This window comes from Schistocerca gregaria, chromosome X (assembly GCF_023897955.1).
Source record: "Schistocerca gregaria isolate iqSchGreg1 chromosome X, iqSchGreg1.2, whole genome shotgun sequence".
Lineage (NCBI taxonomy): Eukaryota > Metazoa > Arthropoda > Insecta > Orthoptera > Acrididae > Schistocerca > Schistocerca gregaria.
Genome location: NC_064931.1, coordinates 446,564,501 through 446,581,787, shown reverse-complemented (window position 1 = coordinate 446,581,787; position 17,287 = coordinate 446,564,501). Strand labels below are relative to the sequence as shown.

The following is a 17,287-nucleotide window of genomic DNA, read 5'->3' as shown; positions in this document are numbered from 1 at the left end:
TTTCGTTTTGGAATTTAACTGTGTTATCTTTCGATTACAGAGCCATGTATTGCGCAGCAACGAAAGTGTCAGATGTAGAAGTTACGTATTTTTTCCCCGTAGAATCCGAATCAACAATAAAAATGCGATGTACCTGTTCAATATTTCAAAAATGCCCCACGCTCACCCCTAAACGAATTTTTCAAACCAGCTACACTGAGAAACATCCAAAACCCTGAGTCGTTAGCTACTCTCTTCTGTTTTAATGTTTTTGGTTAAAGGCATTTTTCTCGTAATATCGTTTTGAAACTCAGTTGTGTTACTTGTCGATAGGAGCTCCATCTATCGCGCAACGACAAAAGTGTTCCAAACGGATGTTACGTATTTTTTCGAGGAATCCGTTTCGATAATAACGTGAGATAATCCTCTTTAATATTTATAAATTTTCCATCGTCACACGTCGTGGGGGTAAGGGTGGAGACAACTTTGGTTCTGCAGGACAGCAATTTTAAAAATATCGGACAAGTATTTTTCGGTTTTTTAATACAAATCCTATTTTCAGATGATTTTTGTCTCAAGGAATAAACTCACCCTGTGTAGGCAGCACAATGAATATCTAGCGCATAGAAATAAGGGAGATATAAATGGTCACAGGTTTATAGACTAGCAGCAGAATTTAGCTCAAATGCAGAAACATTTTCACTGGCGGTCACTAGAGAATATCGCCGTACATCTCGTGAGATCGCGCTTAGAAATACTGAAGAAACTGCAGATGGCACCGATTGGTGTCTACAGGCATTCTTCCCACACTTTGTCTGTGAATATAACGGGAGGAAACCTTCGTATATGTTACCACAAGAAGTGCCATCCGCCATGCACTTCAAGGTGATCCGCAATGTATAGATATAGTGTAAAATTGTCCTGAAATCCATACTACCTTCTACTAAACATTCCGCAAAAGTAACGATGCTAACCATTTTGTGTAGTTTGATGCTGAGTGCCAGAAGATTCATAACTCACGGCACTGAGTGTAATAACTGCATTCTGCTGAACAGTTTGTCACAAGATATAGTACCACAGTAACAGTTTATCGAGCTCTGTGTGTGCTGCTAGAAATATATTCAAGGAAGCGAAATGTGATGAGGTTCATCGTAGGACTTGGTTTACATTATACATATCAGAGGTAAAGGTGATATTTATTACCAATTATTAAAAGTGTCTGGAGCTTAGAAAGGAGTTCAATATGAAGCAATAAAAGTTCTTGATCATTTGTCCAGTACCATAATATACGTGACAGGTAACAAAGCAGGATTTAAATGCAACCTAAAATCATTTCTCCTGGTCAACTCCTTGCACTACATTCAGGAATTTGTATTTAAAAAACCTGTTTGCAGTAGAAAACAAAAGTTCGTTTTGTGTGAGTAGGACAAAAAAATATTAATTTGTTGATTACTGTTAACAATGATGAAAACTGACCCGTTCCACATTATTTCGATAATAGAATCACTCAAATTAGCTATGCAATACGTAAATAACGGATTAACTAACAAAAAAACTAAGAATATTTATGTCAAGATTATGAATAGAAAGGGACTTGGAAAGAATAAGGAAACGTATAACACACAGTTAATTAAATTTCAAAAACTCAGAAATCTGCATCATGGCACAACAAGAATTCCACAGCATTTACTGCTCTGTGTTATTCACCACACCAGACGTTCATTTATAAAAGCTGTTGCAGAATATATTCAAGGAATCATTCAAGAAACTGTAGTAGTTGAATCGCAGTTGATCGACCTCACAAGCATTTCAGGACTGCACAGTTACATACTGTATGACGCTACGCTCCGTAGTTCGTTTGGTTTGATCAGTTGACTCCACCAATGTCCTTGGCCGGCTTCATCCGTGTTTTGGTTATAGTCACTGCGCCTGACCAACGATCTCGATGAATACTGGTACATTATAAACTAAATTTGTGAAAGACTTCCGTGAACAGAGACGGTAAGATCTCCCAGCGAACTTAACATGACAGAAACTCAGAATTACTGAATTACTGTGGATCTGATGTTATGATCTTGACGGTAATCATGTCCTATGGAAAAAAGTTTAATATCTTCGCAGTTGTGTCAAACAAAGCAGACACAATGGAGGGATGAGTTTGACATGGTGGGGTGCAATGGGAACAAGTTTATGATTATTCACGATGATCCCACTTAGCATGGAATGTGAAGTTGGTCAGATACCTTTGAGTGTGAAGAAATCGAGAAAAAGGAAACACTCACTTACTTTATAAGCCTCAATCTTGTTTTGACGTGCGTGGGACGCTCTCAGGACACAAATTTCGTAGATTATAGTACCAACTAATACTGTAAATCGCATGTAATGCGTAAGGCATGTTCAAAAAAATTCAAATAGTTTCATATCTCGTACTACTGTTTTCCTCTGTTGTCCCTCTTACTCTACTTTCCGCAAGAGTTATAAAGTTTGTTCTTAATCATTTTGTGGGTCTCTCAGTTTCTTCTAGTGTGTACATCTAGGGTAGGGAATTGCTGCGTCTTATTTTCTTAATATTTATATGTTCTCATATCGTGACATTGTTTTTACCAAACAGTGAAAAAGGCGTAAGACTGCTTCTTGTTAATTGACAAGCAATGTATTTCTTTCGAATTTTTGTAAGTTAGCCGCGCGGGATTAGCCGAGCGGTCTGGGGCGCTGGAGTTTGCGGCTGGTCCCGGCGGAGGTTAGAGTCCTCCCTCGGGCATGGGTGTGTGTGTTTGTCGTTAGGATAATTTGGGTTAAGTAGTGAGTAGGCTTAGGAGCTGATGACCTTAGCAGTTAAGTCCCATAAGATTTCACACACATTGGAATTTTATTTATTTATTTATTTTTTGTTCAAAAAAAATGGTTCAAATGGCTCTGAGCACTATGGGACTCAACTGCTGTGGTCATCAGTCCCCTAGAACTTAGAACTACTTAAACCTAACTAACCTAAGGACATCACACACATCCATGCCCGAGGCAGGATTCGAACCTGCGACCGTAGCAGTCGCACGGTTCCGGACTGCGCGCCTAGAACCGCAAGACCACCGCGGCCGGCTTTTATTTTTTGTAAATGCATCATTCAACAAGCCTGTGATAGATGGCAATAAGGAAATCAATAACTTTACATTTGTTAAGCGGAGTATGATGGTGCATTATGTATGTACTGTAATGAAATCTATGCGCAATATGAAATGTTTGTATGTATGTTTGGGAACTGCCTTGCCGCAGTGGTAACACAGGGTCCTGTAAGATCACCAAAGTTATGCGCTGTCGGTCTTGGCTAACACTTGGGTAAGTGACCGTCCGCATCAGCCGAGTGGAGTTGGCAAGCGGTATAAACTCAGCCCTTGGGAGATGGGTTGAGGAGCTGCTTGATCGAGAAGCAGCGGCTCTGGTCACGAAGACCGACAATGGCGGGGAGCGCATTGAGCTCACCACCTGACTCACCATACCCGCATCCAGTGATGCCTTTCGGCTGAGGACATCACGGTGCGAAGTTGGTACTGTAGGACCTTCAGTGGTCTGGCGGACAGTCCTTTTATGTATTTGTGTTGCACATCTACTTCTAAACAACAGGACTCATTTCAACGGAACTTGATATACAGACCTCTTTACTGTCTAGAGAACATAACCAAAGAGGTGAGAACCACCAACCTACAAAAGGGTAAGGATGAAAACGCAGTGTAGGCCACTACACTGGAATGCCCACAATTTAGTCCCCCAGTATTTGTGAATGAGAGCACATAGAGACTTGCAACAAACGTTACACGTAATTTCAAACCGGTATGAAATTTTTTTCTCGATGACGACCTCCACAAAATAATTAAAGGAATGAAGTTTATTCTGCTGCATGAATCATGATATTTAAATTCATTACTTCTTTACTACAGACAGTACTCACGACACATTTTGCAAAAACTATGCAAATGTACAGCTGAACGTACCAGAAAAATTACATCTTTCTACAACACATAGTTCAGGGGATATGACGTCATAAACACTCAGATGCGTGAAAAATTGCCACATCACGCAAGAAATTTAAATTTATTACTTCGTTACAGTATTCACAAGACTTTCATCACAGAGTACTCACATCTCCCACTGAATGTACATACAAAAATATATCATTGTAGCACACATGGTTCAGGAGATGTGACGTCTTATACCAAGATGCCTCAAAATCTGTGGAATAATGCATGACGTATTAATTTATAAATTATTTACTACTAACGTTATTCACAACACAGTTCTCAGACAATGTACGCATATATCACTGGATATCCCTGCAAAATTGTATTATTGTACAGCATACAGTTCTGGAGATACGACGTAATGAATATTGGGCTGCGTGAAAATGCTACTGCAGAGAGAAACTGGCTAGAAGTCCAGGCTAAATATATGTACAAATACATACGAAGTATGTTAACTATATCTTGAAAGCTACGGAGTTTCTGGAATGATATCAGCCAAATTTGGTACACATGTTAGGTACAGTCTGCAAATAAATACTGTGGGTGTAAGAACCACAAGCCTCCTACTGGCGTAAGCGTGATAATGTGGCGAGAGGACGGGCAGAGGAGGAGATGGACTGATAGCGAGGGGAAAGAAGAAGATGGGCACAGAGAGGGGAGACGAGGAGGTGAACAGAGAGATGATAATGAAGAAATAAACACAAATTTGGGAAAGGAAGAGATCGGCGCATAAATTAAAGAGGTGGGATGAACTGAGACAGGGAGAGTAGGTAATTGACAAACATGGACAAGGAGGAGATGGACGGAGAAAGGGGAAGTGAAAATGGGCAGACAAAATAAAGAGAAGGAGATATACAGGAAAGAGCAGGGAAGTAGAGAAGGACTGAGAAAGGAAACACTAAGAGATGAACAGGGAGCATGGGGAGCAGTAGATGGACAGAGAAGAAAAACAACAGGAGATGAACAGGGAGAGGGTAAGGAAGAGATGTACAGAAAGGTGGGAAGAGGAGACGCAATTAGCGGGAGGAGATGGGGTTGGAATTAGAGGAAGGAGGGAGAGGAGATGGACAGACAGAGATGAGCAGATCGACTGACGAGGGGAGGAGAAGATTGATTGAAACAGAAGGAGGACAAGATGGACACAGAAAAGGATGAAAGAGAAGGGAAAGAGATTGGAGGGGTGGAAAAAGGGGACAGAGATGGTTGCGGAGATGGATAGAGAGGGGGAAGGATGAGATGGACTTACGAAAAGAGTACCTGGGCAACACTAGGTACTGAGTTGTACTACTATATTTTAAAAAAAGTGGTAATTCACGTAAAATCAACGTGTGCCAAATGAAGACAGAATTTATTCCACCATAAATTTATTAAACAAAGTGCTGTATCATTTTTAGACAAGAATATCACTCCTAGGGCGTATTTTTAAAACTATCTGAGTATCCAGCATTGCCTGGGTGTATGTTTATTCCAATCTTCAAAATGGTTCAAATGGCTCTGAGCACTATGGGACTTAACATCTAAGGTCATCAGTCCCCTAGAACTTAGAACTTCTTAAACCGAACTAACCTAAGGACATCATACACATCCATGCCCGAGGCAGGATTCGAACCTGCGACCGTAGCAGTCCCGCAGTTCCGGACTGCAGCGCCTAGAACCGCGTGGCCACCGCGGCCGGCTATTCCAACCTTCCAATAATCCAGTCTCCTCATTTCCCCTCTCTTAGTTAATTTAGTTCTTCATCCTCTATCTGTCCATCTCCTTCTCCCTGTCTCTCTGGCCTTCACCTTCTTTTTCCTCTCACTGCCCATCTCTTTCTGAACCCTCTGCATGTTTATCTCTTCCGCTTTCTTTCTTCTGTCCATCTTATCCTTTCCCCTCTCTCTGTCGATATCCTCCTCGCCCCTTGATTTGTTCATTTATTCCTCTTCCTCTCTTTTTGCCTTTCCTACCTCTGTCTCTGTCCATTTCTTCCTCTTTCCCTTGTCTGTTCATCTCTTCTCTCTTCACTCTCTGTCCTTTTGTCCTTACCCCTCTCTCTGCACAACTCCTCGACCTCTTGTCTCCCATCTCCACCTTCCCACTCGCTGTCTGTCCATCTCCCCCTCTCCATTCTCACTGAACGTTATCACATTCGCCACAGTAAGATGCTGGTGATTCTTATCCTTACAGTATTTCTTTCCAGATCATAACATATGAGTTCCTAATTTGGTTGAAATCGCACCAGTGCTTTAGGATGAGGTTCGTACTAATAGCTTTGCCTGAGTACGCACATTTCAAATATATTTCAGGTATATTTTACACACTTAACACATATTTATATGTCTGTATCACATTCTTAACACATATTTATACGTGTGTCTAACCTGTACCTATAGTGAATCACGCCATGTGGTTTGATTCTCACTCAGAATGATATTTATTACGCTGTATCTCCAGAAGTATGTGCCGTAAAATAGTGAAATTCTGCATGCACATCCAGTAGTATATATGGCTCCTGCCGTGAAAGTCTTGTGAACAGAGTTAGTGGTAACGGAGTAGTAAATCACAGTGCAATGCATGACGTGGTAATTTTTCACGCATGTCAGTGTTTATGACGTCGTATGTCCTGAACTGTGTGTTGAATAGCGATATATCTCTCTGCGTTCAATCAGCGGCTTATGTTGGTAATGCCTGTGAAAAGTGTTGCAAATAGATTCCGTAGCATATCGGTAAGAAATGTAAACATCTTGCATGATTCTGCAGTCTTCCCTGCATCTCTGTGTTTATGGACCACATCTCGTGGTCGTGCTGCAGCGTTCTCGCTTCCCGCGCCCCCGTTGCCGGGTTCGATTCCCGGAGTGGTCAGGGATTTTCTCTGCCTCGTCATGGCTGGGTGTTGTGAGCTGTCCGTAGGTTATTTAGGTTTAAGTAGTTCTAAGTTCTAGAGGACTGATGACCATAGATGTTAAGTCCCATAGTGCTCAGGGCCACTTCTGTATCTATGGCGTCATATCTCCTGAACTTATAGTAGCACTATGATATTATTTTGGGAGTGCGTTCAGTGATATATATGAATACTGCCTGAAAAATCTCGAATATAATTAGCAGTAAAAGAGTAATAAAGTACAATGTCATGCCTGATGCGGTAGATTTACTGCATGAGCAGAAAAAATATTGTGAGCATTAAACTTTTTTTTCCTGTCATCATTTCGTGGGGTTGTCAGGGAGAATAAGTTTGTTAGATGTTGAAAATTATGTGTAAAGTCTGTTCGAAGTCACAAAGCGGTCTCGTTCACAAATACTGGATGATTGAACTATGGCTATTCGAGCGACATGTGCTACACTAATGTTTCACCTCCACCCCAATACATGGGCAATTCGTACCCTACAGCGGTGATTTCCCAAAAGTAAGTAATACGTGTACCCAGTTCGGTTGAAATCGATCCCGTATTTTAGTAGGAGATTTAGATCATACATATATACATACATTCATAAATACGTACATCCATTTTTATAATATATATGGATTACGTGTCTTCAGAGTTATTTAAAAAATACAGTTTTTTCCCATTTTGATCCCCTGCTGTGTATCATGAGTGTTCCTAAGTCGCCTCGTTTGCATAAAATCCTACAAATGTCTAGCACGGGTATACTATTAGAAAACTAACATCAGGCTCATTTATTTCCGTACGTGGATTACTTTCCATAAAGTTCCGTGCGAGTTTACGCCTCATTACTGTGCCATTATACGAGCGTACCACTTTTCTTTAAATTGGTGAGCATGGTTACCCCATTTTCATTTTGATATTATACGAATGTACCCCTTTTCTTTAAACTGGTGAGTATGGTTACCCCATTTTCATTTTGATATCTCTTCGTCTCCTGTCACCAAACTAAACTACATTGCACAAGTTAGGCAGTATCATGAAAACAGGACATGTTACGTAATGAGGATCTCAGAAGGATTACTAAACAACCTACTGCCCACTTAAAATATATTTTGCATGCAAGAGTAATCGAACATAGTGTTAAGAAAGGTTTGGAGACCAAAATTTATAAGCAAACTAATGCAATTGGGATATCTCCTCCACAAAAAAAGAAACTCTAATATAGGATATGGTTACCATTAACAGCCGCACATGTAGATAGCCGTGGCATTTTCTCTAAGAGATGGCTCAAGAGCTCTTTGTGCAGTCGTTCCATTCCTAAGCAAGAATGATGCGGAGGTCTGTAAGTGCCCTTGGTGGAAGCTAATGAAATGCTGTTCGTCTTCCTAATGCATCCCAAGCTAGCTAGTCACTCCACGCGACGGATATCTTCAACTTCAGGAAACTCATCCCCCACAACAGCTCGATGTGGACGTGTGATATCGTCCATAAATAAGAAATCTGGACCCACAGCATTTCTGAATACGCTAACATGTGGTAACAGTTCCTCTATACCTCTCTGGACTTACGGAATTTCTCCAACCATCACCGTAGATGCACAGCTCGGTATGGCCATTCAACGTAATTCCTCCCCAAACCATGACACCATTACCACCAAACCGGTCTTTTTCTACGCTGTTCCTGGCGTAGTATCAGTTACCAGGTTCCGTCCAGATAATATACTACGAGAATCATATTCCAACCTGAAGCGGTATATCTCAATGTACAGCGCATTGCGCCATTTGTTCAAGGTTCAGCTTTAATGTGGCCGACTACACATTACATGGGCCCTTCTTTGTGGTGCCATGATCGAGAATCACACGGCCGGACATCTGGGAAACACAGCTGCTGTTCTGAGCCTCCAACACAAAGTTTGTCGGGATATAGCAAATCCAGAGGCAGCTAAAAGCTCTGCAGCCATTTTTCTTGCATGAAATGTATTCGCATTTGAGAATATAGATAACCATCAGCTGTGTAATTAATATTACTACTGCGTCTTATCTGTTTGTTATTTAGGATCAGTTAAAGACAAGACTGTTTTGTTCAGACACACCTTTGGGATGTGTTATTAAAGTTTATAGTTCAATTTATTTTCTTCTATGAACATCTGTTGTAATTTGTACATAGTTCATTGGTTAATGTGGTACATATTTTATATTAGTTAAATAATCTTGCACAGCATTTACAGTGAAATAATCCTACGGTTAATCTAACATTAATATTTTTCATCTCTTTAAATGGAGACACTTAGTAAGAGACATTAGTTTAAAATCTTTTGTCGAATTAAATTTCACTGCACAACATACTTATCCTTGCACCGGATGATGGCGTAACAGTCTAAAAGCGGTTTGTGAAATAAATTATAAATATTATACAATATTACACCAGTGTTGTGTGTGTTTTCAATCATAATGCATCACAATATTGTACCAAGAACAGACGGGACAATCAATAAATGCAGTCAATAATTGATGCGTAGTTACACACTTAGCAGTTCATGGTTACCGCAGAGTCTGTGTGCGCAGGTTCGACGAGGGTGCACGGATCGACAGAAACGGTGACGACGCACGCGGATATGGCGCCCAGCTACTCGACGTTCCGTGGGGAGGGCGGCCGACGCTGGCGGCCGTATGGACGCGACCTGTCGCACAGCGTTTCCTGACGAGCGGCCGGCGCGGGCGACGGCTCGGCGCTGGGAATGGGGATGGGGATGGGGATGGGCCATCACGGTCCGCCGGCGCCCGCCCGCCGCACGCGCGTCCAGACCTGGATCTGAACGCCTGCCTCCCTCCCTCGCTTTTCATCACCTCCTGCCTTGCAGCAGCTCCCGATATTTTTCTGCTCCAATTGTTTTCTATTGTTAATCCAACAGCTACGGTAGCAAATTGTGCGTTTCCTGTACTAGCCACTAGTTTATTATTTTCTAGCGTTGTGTAACATATTCAGTACATCCTACTGGGAAATATTACTAATGTGAAATGTAAATGAAGACTATTAGAAAATTATGAGAGCCTCCTGTTACATAACATCAGTTATAGGTTGCAGCCACATTCCATAGATCGCTTTGGTACATCGCACGCTTTTAAATGAAATAACAACTTCATTTATGACCCGATCACTAAAACACTTTTACTTCCTGAAGCTGCCAACACTGCCTGTATTCAGCACTGACCTATAAAAACCACACGGGTATTGGTTTTTTTTTCTACCTAAATCAGAGTTTCGAATTATCAGAATACAAAATGTACCTTAATGATTAACAAACTAATAAATAATTCAACTGAATCACATATAAAACGAATATATTCTGCAGTGGATAGCAATCCCTTACGATCACACATACATTAGGTAAAACCAAAGTTTTACGGTTGCAGTCATTATTCTCGACGTTTGACTGCTTGATGAGCACTGCTGTCAAGATGAGCTTCTTATGGCGTAGCAGCTTCTGCAGCAGTAAAGACGGAATCTACCACACATATTACCAACCAAAACTAAGGCAAAATAGTGGCCTTAGATGAAAATCTTACTTCGTTACCTCAACGTATGGTAAGAAGCACAGACTGGAGAATTATAGCGTTGTAATATCTGGAAATAATAACCTCATGAAAAGAACGGAGTTATTCTGAGTAGCAGACCTACATGTGTTAATAGTGTCGGCACTTTTCCATTACATGAGAGTCTCCAAAATTATTAGATGGAGAAACAAAATATTCATTGTACATTTCATCAGTGCGTAAAAGAAAACTTTTGCTACCATTAAACTGATTTATTGCTCCTAAAAATTCATGGGAAGTCAACAACAGCATATCTAGTTGATTCTTAGCTGGCATTTTCTAGGCAAAATGTTCGTAAATAGTTGAAACCGTGTTCGAAATAACATTGAAATAAGTAACTTCTTTCAAGGAAAATAAGAATGTTCGTGAATTGATCGTTAGCCTTTTCATAAATTCAGTATTGCAGATTAATCTAAAAGAGGGACCAACCATTTACTTAATATCACTAGACAGAAAGCCACATTTCTATTGTAATAAGATTCACATTATTACTTTAACATGCTGGCATTTTATGAGGTAGTAGCATACCTCGAACGAATACTGTACTACATACTATGGAGAATTATGATTCAGGTTTCTCCAGACTGTGACCGGAAGGTGACAGATTCACTTCAGGAAAATAATTAATTCTTGACTCATATATGTAGATCTGGATTTTTGAAATGTATATGTAACTAGAGTCTTACGTTTTAATCAATATTTATCTTCAAAGAGTATATTTTTTTATCATCTTGAAGCTCTTCTGTCCATGTTTACTCAAAAACAGATTTAGTTGTGGACAAGGCTCGCCTTGACCATAGTACAGTTATTATCTTTTCTTTTATATTCGAGACATGTTTCGCTGAGGTTTCAGCATCATCAGTGGACTTTCATCGTCTTTCTTGTTACTACACGCTATGAAAGAAAACAACTGCAATAAAATAACAAAGAAATCCAGGAAAACCACAGCATATGGCAACAAGAAGGAGAATAAAAGCCCACTGATGATGCTGAAACTTCAGCGAAACGTGCCTGGAAAGTAAAGGAAAAGATAAACAAATATCTTGCTTAAGGAGAGCCTTCTAAGAAACCAATATATTATTTGTTCATTCACATCAACATGAAGTGCAGGACATGTATGTACCATAAATAGCAAAGAACTAAATTCATGACAACCCAGCCTACATTCCTAGTGGAGTGTGGCTTCACAGAGAATTAATTTCTGGTTATTGTTATTATCACACTGTCCCTCAAAAGGGTGTTGAAATTCAAAGACAGCATATCGACGATAATTTACGGTCCCACTGGAAAAGTTGGCTGTAGTGTGAAAGACTCCAACTGTTGTGAACTGTATTATATGAACAATCTCAGTCATACTGCAGCAAAACGTCCTACCTGGAATGTAAAATATGACTAGACAAAGTGTAAGGCTAGACGTATCAGTGACTAATCGTATGGTAACCCGTGTTGCTCTCGTCGCACTACACAGATTTTACAAGTGTAAACATTACGAAAGAAAGCTTAGATTGGTGGGTTTTGTCAAAAAAATTGTTATGGTATTGAAAGGATACAGATGTAAATCAGACAACAATATCTGATTGCGTAAAATTATAGTGACTGGCATAACTATATTCGTTTGCTTCGTTATTAACAGTGGCCGGCATCATGTAAACGATTATGTTTGTGTGAGTGCGCTGGTGCCATTATAAAATTAAAAAGAAAAAAAAAACATGAACTGAAAATGCATAAGGGTAGTTATTAATAAATGTTTTCAATATTTATTGTATCTGGGGAGAGTAGTAGATAGTAGGTTCCTTAAACTCTAAAGAGACATATGAACTGTCAGGCCTCAGGTATTATTTATTAACCCAATCTCAGAGATATGATAATCTATCACTTTGGTCTTTTTGATAATGATGGCATATGTTTACTGGTGTATTATGTCTTTTGATGATTTTCATAACACAAGGTACAAATTGTTCTTGTTCAGAATATAAACATGTGACAGTTATAAATTGTGACATTTGTATGCTACATATATGTTTCCATACAACACCTCAAGCTGTGAAAATTAAAACTAATTTTACTCCAATAATTTATAATACACCTTATCAATCTCAGGCAACACAATGGCAGGGGCCAAAGCTCAGTGTACAGAGTTAGCTGCCTACATCGTTTGATCAACATTATGTTAATACATTATAATTACACTTCCCGAATATGCAAGAAAAATTTGGAATCAATTGTAAGTGCATATGTGATGGAGACGTTTATTTAAGCTTAGTAGTTGTTCAAAGACACATTTTCGATGTTTATTATGACAAAATTTTAGAGGCATTCTTCCAGTTAATAAAATATTTACATCCTGTAAATAATTCGTGTAATCCTGATATGAAATCAATGCATATCTTAGAGAGTTTTAATCATGATCAATTAGATAATAATTCATAACATTTTATTGTACACCCACCAAATAAAGGCTGTAAATACATATAAAATTATGTTCATTACTGCAAATAATTTACACGTCATTTGTTTCACATTACATCAGGCCTTGCTAACATGTAACCTACCTTTTCACTCTGAATGGTGGATGTGTAAAATAATGGAAATAAGTACACAAGGAGTATTAAGAAAGAATATTTTGAGTCTTATGTGTAATTACAGAACACCTATGTGGTACTGGAAATACCGTCTACTCCACGAGAGCACTGAAATTATTTTCAGGAAAATAAACGAGCAAACGGTTACAGGATTCATTAGTTTCCACTATCAAGTATGGCGCCACATGTTGCTGTTTCGCAATTAAGGTCACCTCATTCATTACTTCCTATTAATGCGTTTACACTACAAGTTCCACATTAAATATAAGGAAGAAACTTTGTGTTCAGTGTGTTACACAGTCCAAGTTTTGATAACTATAATGTCACTTCAGTTATGAAAGCCCAAATGTTGTAGTCTAGCTCACATAGATTTCGAGAAAATATCTTAGCTAAGTACACAGTCAAGATGTTATGTCTGGCATCTAATCAACTGTGAGCAGAAATTTGTGGTATGATATTATTTATTAGAATTGTTGACAAATATTCAGTGCCACTGTCACTGCCATACCACATTTTTGTTCTCAGAAAAGCGGAAGTAACTTACCTCATGTGTCCAGATCGGTTCATTTATGTCAATAATTCAAGAAAATGTCAAGCTAATCATTACACTTCTACCTCAACTTCTTAGGTTTTTGTTATTTGAGGATCATAGCATACACCTACTTGATTTCAATTCTAGAACGACATTTTAGAACTGGACCGTCAAGTTTTGTGGCTTAAAAATGACTATATTCTTTTTCTTTGCAACACCATAACATCCCCCTTACAGTCGTGTACGATTACGGTATGGAAGAGTACTCATTTGTCGTTTTCTTTTTCACACAGCATCTGATTTGGGCAACTTCCTGACAGCTTCAAGTGTCCTGTCCAAGATTAGTATTTGCTACCTAAATCATCAGGTTCTTAGTACAATAATAAATAGTGTACCGTGGGTAACTGATCTCAGTATTCGATGGCTCACTTGAAGATCTCTGGTAGGTGCCTAGATGAGATATCATGCATGGTAGAAAATAACAACTAACTGCACACCTGAAAATTCATTGAGCATTCAGTTAGCAGGACAAATTACAAGATTCATGATCCTGTAATAGATTGACACATAACACACACATTTATAGCAGTGACCTATAAACAATAACAGAAATCACTCAGAGTAATTTGGATAACTATATCTCTATTACATTCTGATTTTCAGATACTTCCGATTTCTCTCTCAATCCATAACACTTAAAAAAGGTCTATGGTAGTCTTAAATGTTACGGTTAATTTACGTAATTCAGAAGATACATACAAGTTAGGAACGTAGGCAGGGACTATTAGATATAGAAGAGTGTAGCACATCGAACAAAAATAAAGGTATTCGGATGTGTTCAGTAGTTTTAATAGGTACAACAGCATTAGGAAGGTTTTGTACAGTATACAAAAAGTGTTTAATGTAAATGAATTTCACGTATCCAAAACCTGCAATGATTTGTAGATTCACAGTAGTCGCTGATAAATCATAGAGAGCAGAAACATTATGTCACTGACAAATAATAATACTCAAAATGTTTCTCTGATTTAGTATAGGAGAAACAAACAAGGTAAAGTGATTTCTAAATTGGACGTTCAATGTCATATGCTTGTCATTAATAGAAATGTTGAACGTTCTGTTAATATAGTAAATACTTTGTAGATACATCAGGTAGCTTAGTAAATATTTTAGAATTAAGAACAAAATAAATATTTTAATAACTGGAACACAGCCTCGATTTAAATAATACTGAGAATATTTACAAATGTGACGCTTTATTCAGTAATTATTTGTGTACCAGCAGGCATTAATTGTTGACTCAGTTACATACTTAATTCCTACGTATCAATAGAAAGAAAAATGTAAATATTTCATGGTTACTGTGTATAGCTTATACCAATGTGTGTGTTCCGCTTCCTGACAGAATTGAAATATTGACAAAAGTCTTCGTTATATGAGGTGTTGAAAGTACATCTTTGGAACTGGCATTTATGGACATAAAATTGATATTTATCTATATATGGTAATTTCTGTAGTATCCCACTATCTACCACAATGATTAATACCAGATATTGCTGTATGCAATTGAATCTGACTTTACTGAATGCTCAAACAAATGATTTTCTTCAGCGCAAATATTTTTCTTGAGATTCAGTTTTTAAAGAAATTTCGTGCATCATACTCTGTTATCAGCTTTGCATCATCGGATGACATGTAGTCATTTTACAGCGTTAAGGCACACTGACAAAAACTGGTACCTCATAACCGTGGCTACTAGCTTTACAATCACATTGGAGTTATCAGAGTTTATGTGAAGCATATAAACTGTGAATTTACTTTCACCAAATGTATTAGACACATGTACGTTTTGAATGACCAACTTTTGGAATAAAAATTGCATTACAGCTGTTGAGGTTTCCAACATATATTTAAAAATTTCTAAGGAGTCAAGAAAGTTAATTGTGAATAAACGTATGAGTTAACCATGTGCAGCCGACATTAAATATATTACAAGGAAATAACTTTTCATTATGCTGATTTTAATCTTTATTCAGGAGACTTTTGAAATGAATTTATAACATGTTCATTAGGTTTATAGACTTATAAGTGTGAATAGGATCAATATCTTCACTGAAAATTGTTGGTAGACATGTGATTCCAACACAACAATAAAAAGTTACGGGTCTTGGCAAATAGTTCCTTTCTCTACTGCTGGGTTTAAGATTAAGTTGATCATCAATAACAATTAATGAAATTGTAATGACAATGCTAGATTTGGTTAAGTTTGTGCTCCAAGGATATGCTTTCCTTCGACTTTTATTCAAGATTTCCTATCAGTAACAACCCATACATAAGAAAATTATGTTTGGCCTTATATTATTAAATATGTGCAGTCCTATGATGTTACAAAATACCCCACTAAAACGTCTCTTGAATATCATCCTACATCGTTTTTCATTGTACAGCATCATTTATGCATGTAACAATGATGTACCCCTTGGAAGACTATTCTGTCTTCAAATACAGCAAGTATCATATTTCTCATTTCCTTGCTACACTGGAACCACTGATGAAAAATATTAACTATGTAGCACAGTATTTGCCTAAGAAAGTTCGCTTTATGTGGAAATAAGTAAGAAAGATATAATAACTGTTTATCTGTGTGTAAGTAGCTATTAGATCTGCAATTTTACAGAACAATTAAAATGAGTGTGTGCTGCTTTATTGAGAGCATAGAGCGTATTAAAACTAGTGCTTATTTCAAATCAATCATTTTGCAATGGTTATGTAGCTAACGCCTCTATCATTCTTGTAAGTGTGACATTATGCCACAATTACATATGCTTGATGATGAGATAGGAGTAATCTATCATGGAAACTTTCAGCTCTTTGGAACACCTTAAAACATTCTGTGAAGCTGTGTCAAAATGTTTTCTGCTTTCCGTACTGCAACTGAACTTTAACACTGCTTGAGCAGCATGTAGTGCACATGTACGTCCATTGTGTAGACGATATTTATGCATACGGCTTTCCTTAACTCTAAAAAAGTTACTTTTTATTTACTTTATCAGCCACTATTTATTGTTGCAAAAAATAAGTGCAGAACAAAGCAGGTGCATTACAAGTCGTGAAACATGTCATTAGATTTATGTTTAAAAATTTATGTTGGCAGAAGGCTTTATTGAATTAGTATGATTCCATGTGGTGTATTTTTTACAATTAACTTTTATTAATTTTGAAAATAGCCGATTGGTTGCAATATGGAAGAGAAAGTACACAAAATAGAGACTTCTATGGACTGTATATATCGTGTTCATTATTAATTGCGCTAAGCTACTCGTATAAAATAGGAAAGTCGAAAAAACTTGTGGCATGCCAAGTGTGTGCCTCTTGATCTGTATTAATATGTGTACATGTTGTGAAATAAATGTATAAACATTTTACTAAATAAACTCATTACTTGCTTGTAACCTAATGCTATATTAGATTTCATTATATACTTATCAGTGTGCTATGATATGGCAACAGTACTATTGTAGTACTTAACAATAATAACCAAGAGAAATGTAATAACATTATCTGACTTACACTTATCACCAAACAGTAGGTTATTTTGAGAGACTGGGTAGAATATTCTACAAAGTAATTCTGTCTTTGACATCAGGAGAAATTGCAATCAGACCGCTTTGAAATGACAATCATATATCAACAAAATTAAATTAGTACACTTAAAGATTAT

General features: G+C 37.9%; 1 protein-coding gene across 1 annotated transcript in view; it reads left to right on the top strand.

The window, feature by feature from the left end:
* The window catches only part of LOC126299155 (tachykinin-like peptides receptor 99D), a 1,430,543-nt gene extending 1,413,542 nt beyond the window's left edge, over nt 1-17,001 (top strand). The window contains exon 7 of the mRNA XM_049990921.1: nt 9,424-17,001. Within this exon, the coding sequence (XP_049846878.1) occupies nt 9,424-9,560 (137 nt within the window). The 3' untranslated portion in view covers nt 9,561-17,001. The remainder of the gene's footprint in view (nt 1-9,423) is intronic.
* The last annotated feature ends 286 nt before the right edge of the window (nt 17,002-17,287 follow it).